The sequence below is a fragment of the Populus euphratica genome, unplaced genomic scaffold, assembly GCF_000495115.2.
Source record: "Populus euphratica unplaced genomic scaffold, PopEup_1.0 scaffold32.1, whole genome shotgun sequence".
Classification (NCBI taxonomy): domain Eukaryota; kingdom Viridiplantae; phylum Streptophyta; class Magnoliopsida; order Malpighiales; family Salicaceae; genus Populus; species Populus euphratica.
Genome location: NW_011499861.1, coordinates 1,572,997 through 1,585,794, shown reverse-complemented (window position 1 = coordinate 1,585,794; position 12,798 = coordinate 1,572,997). Strand labels below are relative to the sequence as shown.

The 12,798-nt window shown below is 30.2% G+C and overlaps 2 protein-coding genes across 3 annotated transcripts in view; both read right to left on the bottom strand.

Annotated features, from left to right (window-relative positions):
• Window positions 1–5,658: 5,658 nt before the first annotated feature.
• LOC105124850 (uncharacterized) lies at window positions 5,659–7,511 on the bottom strand. Its single transcript, XM_011024996.1, has 3 exons — window positions 7,138–7,511; window positions 6,808–6,872; window positions 5,659–6,644 (listed from the first exon to the last, which is right to left on the bottom strand). Exons 1-3 carry the CDS (start codon window positions 7,294–7,296, stop codon window positions 5,966–5,968), a joined length of 903 nt encoding a protein of 300 aa, XP_011023298.1. The 5' UTR covers window positions 7,297–7,511; the 3' UTR covers window positions 5,659–5,965.
• Window positions 7,512–8,077: 566 nt separating this feature from the next.
• Window positions 8,078–12,798, bottom strand: part of LOC105124849 (E3 ubiquitin-protein ligase RHA1B-like) — a 14,904-nt gene continuing 10,183 nt past the window's right edge. For both annotated transcript variants that reach the window (XM_011024994.1, XM_011024995.1), the window contains exon 2: window positions 8,078–8,089. The gene's annotated coding sequence lies outside the window, so the exon portion shown is untranslated. The remainder of the gene's footprint in view (window positions 8,090–12,798) is intronic.

Below are 12,798 nucleotides of genomic sequence, written 5' to 3'. Positions count from 1 at the left end.
TTAAAATAATTCTTACATAATTTAATTTTAAACTTGGAATAAATAAAAAGTTGAAGTCGGTGGGATTTTTTACATTAATTTTATTTTTTTGTTACGTCCAAGATAAATGGTCCGATCTATGTAGCATGTGCCTATAAAGTAGTTAATTTATATATAAACTATAATTTTCAGCATATTGAAACTGAAACATACTCCCATTTTAATATGTTTCCTCTTTATCATGGCAAGTTTGCATCGAGTCTCTTTGAAGTTAGCATATTCAATTCCATGCTGCTGCTTATCAGTTTAAACTCATCCCTCTGTGCTCTGTGGAATCTTACCAATCAGTTAGTAGACGCCAAGCATCGCTGGTGAAGTCTTTTAGGATGATACTGTCTACCCTGTGTTATCTTTTTTCAGTGCAAAATTTTTTGATCCTGTTTTGTGATGAGCACCTTTTTTTTTTCAAGATTAACGTGGATGTCCGGATCAGCTTGCGTGCACCACGACTAATCCCATGGGCCCTGAAGTTAACGACCATGTAAGCCTCCAGTGGCTATCATATGAGCAACTAAAAACTCGAACCTGAGACCACAGAAGAAGCAAACCCCTTGATCCCAAATCCTTACCACTTGGCCACCACAAAGTTGATGAGCACCTTTTTGTTCCTATTAGTTGTTGGAGTTTGGGTTTTTTTTAAATAAAAATAAAAATAAAAATATTATTCAGGGATATAGATCATCTTAACCCTATCATTAAAAAAGAATTTATATTCAATTTTATTTTTAATATTAGTTTGTTTTGGTAAAATATTTTTCACATATAAAATATTTAATATTAAAATACCTTTTAATACTTGACTTAAAAAAAGTTATGATATAAATTTTACATGTAAAATATTTTTCAAAAAACAATGATAAGATAATGGTTATAATAATAATAAGATGGTAATGAGGTGATTGTATAACTAATGATGAGATAGCCATGTGGTTATGAAAGTTGTTGTCAAGATAAAGATATAGAAGTTAAAATAATTGGATGATATTATAAGTAAATTTTTATTTATAAAATATTTTATAAGATTTTTTTATGGGTTATTTAAGATATATTTGAACTGATTAAATTGATTATATCATATCAATATAATTTTTACATAATTTAATTTTAAACTTAGGTTAAATAAAGAGTTAGATCAGAAAATTTCAAGATCGACTTATTTAACTAGTAAAATATTATAAATAGATTAGCATTTATAAAATATTTTATCGAGACTTTATAAGTTGAAAATATTTTTTAATAAATAAACTAAGTTTGAAGGTTGATAGCAAGAATATTTTTCAATTACTATTTTTTCTATACAATAAATAAACATATAAAAATATTTTTCGTAAATAAATATAAAAAAATTAGAAAATATTTTTCTATAAAACATTTTATATAAAACAAACAAACCCTTAGACCTTAAAAAATTCTTAATTAAGAGCCTTCTTTACTAATCATCCATATTTTCATTCAAGGTGTATTATACAGTTTATAAAAAAATTAGCGTTTTCTATTAAATGATTCTAACATAATTCTTTATTCAAAACAGCTACTATAACAGCTCCTTGCTCTTATTATCCAGAAACCAAGAGCTCCCTATTTCCCAGTCAGAGCCCTGCCCTGTAGAAACCCTGCTTTAAGGCGTGTTTGGCTTAAAAGTGTGATGGTTTTTTTAAAGTATAACTTTTTCAATGCACCAATCATACTTTACAAAAAATATATATATATATATATATATACTTTTTATATAAATTCTATTAAAAACAATTATCATATTTCCAAACCAAACACCCCCTTGGACGTAGGATTTTTCTTCTTCTTTTTAACCTTTTTCAGAAAGATTTTCAGATGATTAAATGCGGTTACATTTATTTAATTGTCAATTAATCTACCGTGAAATAAAAGATGAGCTCTGATTGCAGCCTTTTGATGACATGAGCCATCTAATTATGCTCCTACGCGCGCATGAGGAGCGTGCTCGGCATTTCAACTTGGGCCCATTGAAAGAAAGGGATGTTATCCGTAAATTTTAAAGAATCCAAGCCAAAAGAGAGAGTGGACCTCCCGTTTGGTGACTTGTCCCCTTGAATGAAATTCAGTGATTCACAGAATCGCAAAAGTTGGGTCCATAAATCGAGTATTTTTTTCAAATCGCTAGTGTTTATGTTTTTTTTTAAAAATATATATTTAAAATAATACAAATATATATATATATATATTAAAATAATACTTTTTTTATGTTTTTAAATTTATTTTTAATATTAAAATAATCTGAAAATATTAAAAAAATAATAATTTTAAGTAAAATATAAATTTTCTAATTTTGGACATATAGTTTTCTGGTTCCACTGTTAAATATATTTAACACAATTTAATAAAAGTACTAGGAAAATAATACAAGTTAAAAAAGTATTGTTAAAATAAAACAATTTAAATATAAATACTATTAAAAATAATATTTTTTTAAAAAATTCATATCTCATTCAAATTAATTAACATGAAAAATTAACTTAAAATTTAAGACAAATAAAAACTTTATTTTTTTAAAAATATCTTAAGGAAGTGATTTTAAATATATCTTGAAAAATTATCTAATAAGATTATAATTAATTAAAAATTTTATTCAAGATTAATTATGATCAAATTTGATGATGTATTAAGGTATAATTAAAATTATTTTGTAAAAATTTTTTTAACAGCAACGTGAATATATATAAAAGGGAGCTCTAATGTGTCTATAATAACTTTTTTTTTCTTTTTTTTCTCTTTTATAACATCACCATATCTCTCTTTTTTTTTTTACTATTAGATCTTTGTAGAATTTTATATTGAATTTTCTTTATATAAATTAATTTAGAAGACATACATTTTAAAATATGACTAAATAACTACTATTAAAAATAATAATTATATACAAAAGCAATATTTAAAAAAATAATTATGTTTAAAGTATATTACTTACTAAATATTTTTCTAACCTATGTCATTCTTTCAAAAGATTTACAACACTGTTATTTAAATAAAAAAAAATTCCCATAAATCCCTTGATCTTCCCGAGCCCCAACATCCCAGGCATGTGTGAACTCAAATTTAGAATACCATTTCGATACTTTTATTTTAGGATTGATTCCAAATCTTTTTTTTATTATTATTCTTTCAAATTGATGAATAATAGCTTTCTGGAAAATTATTACACTACATGACCTCGTTAGGTTTTTTGAATTAATTTATGAAATAATAAGTAACCACTAGGAAATAAATTGTAGGTTCGAAATACAACAGAAGTTAGAAAAAAATAAAGTTTTTGGCAATTTTCTATGCAATTAATCAAATCAAATAACATCACCAAGACTATAATGACATTCTCGTAGATATCACTAATATTATTCAAACAAAAGCTAAAAGAGATATGTCTTTTATCATGCATCAAAACATTGTTGATTGGAGTATTTGTTGTTTTTATATTGATCGAGGAGGACATATCAATTCTTTAATACTTTGAATGTACAGTGAAACAATTTAAATACACTCAAGAACAAAAAAAAATAAAACTATTATCCAATATACTTTTAATCTTTTAACGATTTGACTACACAATGAAATGAAATGAATATTTTTCTAAATACTAAAAAATATATCCTGTCAAGTTTTTAAGATTAACTTTATTTAATTTTGATCTCTTTTTTTTCTTCTTCTTGTCTTAGATTTCATAGTAGCCTTTTCAAAAATTAAATATACCTTGTCAATTTATATTTGTATTAATTTTGATTTGTATTATTTTAATGACTATTTATTTTTCTTTTAATGTTTTTTAAAATTAATTTTGTTTTTAATTTCAACTTTCAATATTTTATTTTATTTAATTTTTATATCCAATTTGATACTCATTATTTTGATTGCTATTTTTTTTTATGATTTTCTTGATTTATTTTATTTTTTTAATTTAGTCCCTCGTTGTTATTTTTTTCCATTTAATTTTTATATCATATTTAGTCTTCATTGTTTTAATTACTATTTGTTTTGTTTTTTTAATTTTGGAAGATCAAGATCTTTGTTTCGTAATTTTTTTTGTACTTACCTTCTATAAGGTAATCTCAATTTCATTATCTGGTTACAAGTTTTTAAAATTAACCTTATTTAAGTTTAATCTTTCTTTCTAGTTTTTTTAAATTATTTTTTAATTTTAATATTCGATATTATGTTATTAGGCCTTGAACTTTATTATTTTTTTATGAAATTATTCTGGTCTTATATCTTAAATCGAGTTGACTCAATTTGACTTATTTTTTTTCATATTTTTTTTAATTAATTTTATTGTAGTTTCACTTTTCATCATTTAGTTTGCTTAAAAATTTATTTTTATTGTTTTATTCAATTTATTTTATGTTGTTATTCTAGTTTCATGATTGGATCATGAATGAATTTGACATAATATCTTGAATAATTTTTTTATTATTTTAATTTTTTTTTCAGTTTGTTCTTTAATATTTTCTTATATGATTTGGTATTTTTTTATATATAAAAATATAATGCACCGCTTTCTCTATGACACATTTACCGGGTTGAATGGCAATTAAGGAGAACCCGTTGCAACACATTCATTGTCAAAGCTGAGTAAAAACGAGGCTAGGGGCAGAACTGCATTGAAGACGAGGGGCCATGGAACCCAGATTTCGAAAACAAATCACGTTTCAGTTCTATATTTTTAATTTTTTTTAATTATATCCTTAAAAAAAGTAGTATACAGGAAGTACATGTTTCGCACCTAAAAATCATGTGTTATCCAAATGGCACTTCCTGAATTTCTAGTCTTGTCCCTGAATTAGGGTTTATATATATATATATATATATATATGGGGCGAGAAGAGACCATCCGTTGCATTGTTAAATAGGTTAATTCACATCTAAAATTTAATCTCATATTTGATATTTTCTTAACCTATAAAGGTGACCTCGAAAGAAATAAGCAATGAATAATAATACTCAAAAGTTTTCTTGATTGATATCCTAAAGTCAAGGATTTGTTTTTTAAAAACGTGTGAGGTGGTGAGAGCCACAAAACTCAACCTTTAAGATTGGATTGAGACATAATTTCAAAAAAAAAAAATGATTTATTTATTTAAATATCATGGAAGTAACTTAACCACCTAAATTAGGGTTTTTTTTTTTTGATTTACGTGGGGTGTCCGGGTCAGCTTATGCGCACCACGACTAATTCCCACGACCCACTGAACATCCTGCAAGCTCAGTGAGTAGGTAAGGTATCGCGGGGGTGACAGGCGTGCATGATGAGATTCGAATCCAGGTGCAGAGAAAAAAGACAAGTCCCTCCTACTACTACCCTAAATTAGGGTTTTTAAGTCGCAAAGTAATGTCAGCTCAGTTGATTTCAAAGTAGCATGATAATAAACGGGCATCATGTTGCTGCCTGCCCTCGCGTTCCGGTAAGGATTTTTTCTGTTTTTGTGGTTTATTATTATTATTATTATTTATGATGAGAATTCAATTGTTTATAAGAATTACAGAATATGCATGAAAAAATTACACAATATGAAGTCCATTTAATTTAATTCCCTTAATCTAATCAATCATAAGATGCTCCGGATCTTAAAAGATCTATGCACTCCAATCCACAGCTGTTGAAAAAGATAAAACGAGAGAATGAAATTACATTACTACCCTTTCAATCAAGTGATCTGCACAATCTCTAAGTCAGCTAGCTACTCACACACCCTACAGCCTTCCCTACTGTCATGTTACAGAGAAAACATTAATTTCACACATAGCAAAACACAACAACACGTGCAACAAGATTATCACCAAAAACTCCCCTAACCCTAAACTAAATAAATAGATAACCCCCGATAATTTCAAAAAAAAATAAAATTGGAGCACCAGCAGCAGCCACAGCATCTTCTCTTCTCCTGCCTCTCCTCCAAACTCTTCACATAAAAGACTTTAGGGACCGCGCTTTCACGGGTTTCCGCATCCGTTTCTTGCCGCTATCCTCCTCTTCGTCGTCCTCCTCCTCGACATAATCAAACTGCCGGTTATTTTCAATTGGCGAAGAACTTGAAAACGGTGTCGTATTTTGAGTCATGGAATCAATAATGGTGCCGTTGTCAACATCTTTGTCCTCATTCTTGTTGACTGCATCTCTATCTCCTCTTCTCTTGCCCCACAACGGCCCGAACCCAGAATAGTAATAAAATTCATACGGATTTGAGTTGGATGATGACCCTTTTTTAGCTGACTTTGCCCGACCACGGCGTGCCCCAGTAATACAAGCAGTACCCTTATCAGGTTTTTTTGTAGCAATGGCACTCCCATTAATGTTGCCGTTGTTACATGATGATGATTTGAGAGATGTCAAATGATGATGATGGCCGCACATAGTGAGCCCATTTCTAGTCTCATTCTTGCAATGCCAACCTTTGCCATCAGTCTTGTTGCATTTCTTTAGCTCGAATTCGCTATCTATTTTCATTCCTTCGTAATCGTCAAGCATCTCTGATCTCCTGTTACCTTCATTGTCATGATTATCGTCAATAATAACCATATTATCGACCTTCATTTTAATCATTCCCTTCTGTTCCGAATCTTCCATCATCATCGACGCCACGCTGCGCGTAATTATATAATCCAACAATATTCAACAGCCGCAGACACAAGCTCACCATTCCATAAAAAAAGTCTCAACAATTGCTTCCAAAATATCGAGCTATTCCAAAAACCCTAATGCTAAACAATACGATATATCAAAATTGGCATTAACGATTAAATTACCTCTCAACAGCACCGATAGAATCGCCTAAGCTACCATTTCCATAAAGGCTATCTTCTCCTTCGAACTGATAGAGAGAAGAACCACAGAGAAAGACCCATTAACCTAATCGGCTATTAGGGGAAGAACACACGACAAGACCAAGAAAATTTAGGGTTTTAAGGCAACCCTAATGTTTGATGTCAGAAAAACCCTAAGAAGGAGAGGAAGAAGAAGAAGAAGAAGAAATGCAGGTAAAGAGAGGATAAATAGAGAGAGGGTTTAGATAGATCTGTCAAAACAAGAAGAAAAATGAAAGAAATGAAGAGAGACATTCCATAATGAAAGCTTACCTGGCTGAGTGAAGAAGACGGGTAATAAGTTTCTTGAGAGAAAGAAATCACATCCCATGGTGACTGGTTAAGCAGGCAAACATGCGTCTGTAGTGGCTGAGCTCCTGAACCGTGCGAGAACACGAGAGACGATAACTTTGCGTTCTTTCGAATCCTCATATTCGAACAAGATAGTAATTGTGGGTTTATATGGTTACCAGGGCAACTTGTTGTGTCTGTATATTAGATCCAACGGAGAGCAGGCTTTTTGTTTCAGAGGGAAGAGGAAGGGGAAGAAGGAGAGGGGGCTGTCTTCGCTATTGTTTTTGCTCGCTGCAGATCTCACAGAACTCGATAATGAGGGTTTCTTATTAACTTTCTGTTGCTTTCTTGGCCCTTCATATGTTTCGATTTTTAACTGGACATTTTTGTCCTTGGGCTGGGTTTTTTATATATATATATATATATATATTATTTACAGAGCAGTTTCAGAAAAGGCAAAGAAGCCTGCCGCTATTACACGTCATGATACATGTCCAAAGCCTATAAAGAAAATGATTCACAGGCAGTCACTTTATCTGATGAGGTTGCAAGTCCTTGCTAAGGTGTATCTGCCTTGCTCCTACCTTGAGATTTCTTTCTTTTAACGACATAAGTTGGAAAAGGAAAAGTCAACATGGTACCTTGTCAAAATGGAGATGATACTTCGCTCATCTGAGAATCTTGCATGCAAATATATCGTAATTTAGCACCACATTGTGACATATCTTTGATATAAATTATCACTGACACATGATTGTCCAGACTTATTTTTCGTCCTCCATCAACTAATATCTTCATTTTGATTATTACCAACACATTAATCTTGTACTTGTAATATATATATATATATATATATAATTAAAAATAGATTCTTGTACTTGTAATATATATATATATATAATTAAAAATAGAAAAATCTAATTAATAATGACTCGATATTACTACTAGAAGTTTAGATAATTAAATGGAGAATTAGAGTAACATAAAGGGTATTATCAACCTTGTCACTCTTATTTATATAATGACCTTTCTCATCAGATGATTTCATAGAATGACATGATGCGTGCTTACGTAGCTATTATTCAGGATTGTAATAGAATTAAGGTATATTATGGGTAACTTGTTTTAAATATTTTTTAAATTTTAAATTATCTTGATGAGTTATATCAAAAATTAATTTTAAAATTTTTTAAAAATATTATTTTAATATAATATATTTTCAAACAAAAATAATTCAAAAAATACTTTGAATTGTAACAATTTATTCAATCTCAAACACTATCTTGATAGGTCCCAGTTATGTCAGAAGATTGACGGCTCTGATGCATAGGGAAGGTCATGGAAACTACCCAGGCTTGATAACACACAATCCGATACCAGAGATTGGGTGACGGGAATTGTTTGGAGGAGGCGGTCATACGTGTCACTTCGAGGTAGGTTTACAGAAAAAGCATGTTAGTGGAATACTTTTGAGAAGTGGAAGCATAAAAATTCCAATCTAGAATGCATTATGAGATAAGAAAAAAAAAAAAAAAAAAAACAAAGAAAAGGTGTCCATGGAGCTTATAAATAAAGACAATTACAGTAACAAAGTCATTGTAGATGTTGCCGGAACTCACACACGCACACTATTTTCACTCGTGCTTCACATAAGTTAAATATTTTTTAAAAAAATTATATATGTAAATTTTATTTTTTATTTTTTATTTAAAATAGATATTTTTCTAATTAATAATTAATTAAATATTAAATAATAAAACTAAAAAAAAAAAAACAATTGTGACCAAGGAAAAAAAAAACTAAGTCTCTTGGGCTAGAAAAGCCCATATATCCTAGACCTCCTAAAAATTAAGACCTTGTAAAATATATATATAATTTTTATTAACTTAAATATTATCTACAAAACTAATAATCAACTCAAAATTAAAATTATTTTTGGGTTTAAATCTACAATTTCAGATGAATTTAATAAAAAACAACATTTTATATAAAGTTTACACATAAAAAAAACTCTTAAGCACCAAAATTACTCATTTTACTAACCAAAATCATTTTCAAGTTTAGTCTTTCTCTTTCTATTATCTAAATTCAACTGCTTTCTCCTATCTCTAAAATTAAAATTAAAAAATAAAAATAAAATAAAGTTTGGGATTAAATTTAACTTTATAAATTGTTAAGGAATGAAAATTCATAATATACAAAATGTTAAAAAATTAAAATATACAATCAACTATAATTTTAAAAAAAACCATTCATTTTTTTCGATCAATTTCATTTTAGTCTTCTAGTCTTTTCATTAATAAATATATTTTAATTGCTCATTAGTTTGGCTATTGAAGATGAAACAAAAAAAAAATCACTATGAAAATCAATAATTATTTGTCTCATGATGAACAGTGACGTGGGAAATAATATTTACTCGTGTTATATATATATATACACAACATACTTGGAATCTTTTATATATATATATATATATATATATATATATAAGAGATTCCAAGTATGTTGTCAGCAAAATTAAAAGACGCCACCAAATTAAAAGACGCCATGGAGGATTCTGTAGCTTACTTTAATGTGTCATTCCAAAAGAAAACCTTCATGTCAATGGCTAGATAGGATTCCAAGATCTAAATATATAGCATACAGAAAAATTACTTGAAATACGTACGGAAAGAGCTTGCTCGCATTACCCTATTCTTTCGTTTCCTTGCAGGCAATTCACACTATCATCCAGTGACGGAGCAAGAAAAAAAAATTAAAGGGTCAAATTAAAAAAATTATTTTAAAAAAACTAAAATTTCAGTTATTTTACTATTAAAATTATAAATATTAATAAAAAAAGGGCTGGGAAAAACATTTCCTTGCAGGCCCCCCCTTCCAGCCCGAGGCGTTGGTCAAACTTCTAGCATGATTATGCCCGAACTTTCCGCCATTGCAGTAAATTTCAAACACAAGAAACACAGCACAAAATGGATTTTGCCGTTCCTAAATGGATCCCTTGCAGAAAACTGTAAATTTCTAGTGCATGAAATATGAATATGACCGCTAAAAATCACCACAAAAGTAATTACAAAAACCTCTATGATCAAAATCTAAACCAGTTAAGCGAAGGCATTCTAATAAAATACCTTTCTTTATTATCCACAGCAAGAGCCATACCCAAAGCTCCAGACAGTGCAAAATAGAACTTGGATGGCTACACCATGTTGGAACTGCTTTTGAGCATATTGTGTCCTAGAGAAAACGAACATTGCCTTTTTCAATCACTGGAAGAACCATGGCCAGAATACGCAACACGCATGCAGCTACGGATAAACCAATTAAGCATGTTGTCAGCAAACCCGAAGAGCTGCAACTCATGCTCCCCTGAGGCCTGAAGAGACTATGGGAAATGCAGAGTCTTTCCATGTAAAAATAAGAAAGATCCGGTACCACTAAAACACAAAAATAAGGTTGGCGATTTTGATCTTTCGTTAAAAGTTCTGTAGTAATGGAAAGCTCCACAACGTAATTAAAAACAGTTAATTTATCAAATATCTATTGGGATTGGCTGAATGCCATTTGTTTTGTATCTAATCTCCTATTAGAATTTGAAGAAAAATACTATGCCAAGAACCTAAAACCACAAGAGGAACCAGAGGACCACCGTTTATTTTATCCTTGACTCTTTCTGTTCCTGTTTCAAGATGGAGATGTGCAAATACATGGCCAAAGGGAAAAGGATGGAGATACGTTTCTAAGATCCCAAAAGCAACAGAACAATCTTACTTTACCATGTGGCATGGTAAAAAGTAAAAAGTTCTTCTAAAATTGATTTTTGAAAGATCGTGTTATATATTAATAAATCAAAAACATCAAATTCAAGCATTTAAAGCCAATGAACCTTACTACAGTCCATAATTCCTTTACCATATGCTTCCTGTTCATAAATATATTCATTAATCTTACTTTACCCGAGAATCTTACCGCAGTCTAGATCACTTTCAAGAGGAGTTGTATTTTTGTTGGTGAAACCTCAATGAATATACTGTGGAAAGGTTCTGATGAAAGCCCTTTTCTTCGAGTACATATCCTTTCCTTTCTCTCCTTTTCTTTTTTATTCAGCACATGATATGACGGCTTAATCTTGCCTCGCAATATTATCGACGCTATTTCCTCAGGGAGCTAAAAAAAGGGCATTTACTCAAAGCATTTTACTACAGAATCACTCTGTCATTGTCACCTGCTACATGTTGATTTACTATATATACCAGAATAACTGAATCGCTTGCAGCAGAGGTTTTATGACCTAATTCTGGTTTAGAGCGCTTATTCTTTCCTTTCCAGAAATTGAAAAGGAGATCTGCAGCAGAGTTATCTATTTTCTATATCACAGCATTCTTTCGTTGGTCATCCCTGTTTTCAATGCACGACTTCAATCCCAAGTTTTTTTTATCTCTTGTTATTCTCGCAGAAATTTCCCTCCACTTAAAAATTACACAAGAACAGTATCATTTGTCCTAGAATATGTATGTAGAGCCTTACTCTTATTTATTCTGTGAAGTATTATCTGATCCAATTTTTTTGTCATTCCTGCTCTTCATTGATATCCCTATTGAAACATGAGCGCAGAAAATTAACAAATCAGCTCTTCCAAAATCCTGTAAAGAAAAAGGAAAGAAACCAGGTTGAACTGCCGAAAAGTATCCCAGAGAAGAAAGAAACATCTCTGAAGTTCGAAAAACGAGATCTCTTTCTTCAAAAGTTGTTTGTTATATAGCCTGTAAATGAAGGCAGATCTTATACAGTGAAATGAAAGGAAGCCTGGTACTATCGACAAGACGGGCATGAAAGCTGCATTCCGATCGTATCCCGGAGAAAACAAAGTTATGCTATGTTGTATTTCTTTTTTATAAACATTCCCCGCTTCATATATAAGTTCTCGCAAAAAGTAACTTGGACACTTCGTTTAGTTGCTTCAGCTTTTCGCTACGCAGCATTCGTGTTTCTGAAACTTCAGTCTGATTTCTTGTCTTTCTCTTCACAGAAATCATTCAGGCTACTCTGTTAAATACATGTAGCACTCACTATATCCTACTATTTCTTTTATGAAAATAGTTCATGAATTGTATATTTTATGCTCCTCGTATTTTCAAATTTCTTGGGCACTGCCCAGATATATAGATCTTTGGAAGCTGCCAGTGACATATCTGATATCTATAACACAAGTATAATCATCAGTCAACCACCCTACAAAGTTGAAAAAAGTAAAATTACGGTGGTTTATATAGGGTTCATCATCAACAGCGTAAGAAAATAGCCCAGGCATGCAGCTACCCCTAGAACCTGAAAGCCTAGTGAAGAATATAAGATGGTTGAAAAGGAGCCAAAGAAAAAATATGTAGATTCATGGAACCAGTATAGACAAAGGAGACCAGGAGAGGAGATTTTTTAAAGAAAAAAAGAGTCAGGACAATTGGTTACTATCCCAAACATAAAAGATAGAAATAGTGGAAATAGAAAAAAAAATGAAAACAAAAATATAATTGTGTTGGCTAATAATTTACAATACAAAGTAATTGTTTTTATATCATGTTTTATTGTGATGGATGAGGCATAATAAAATATTAAAATAATTCTATTTTATTATTAAAATTA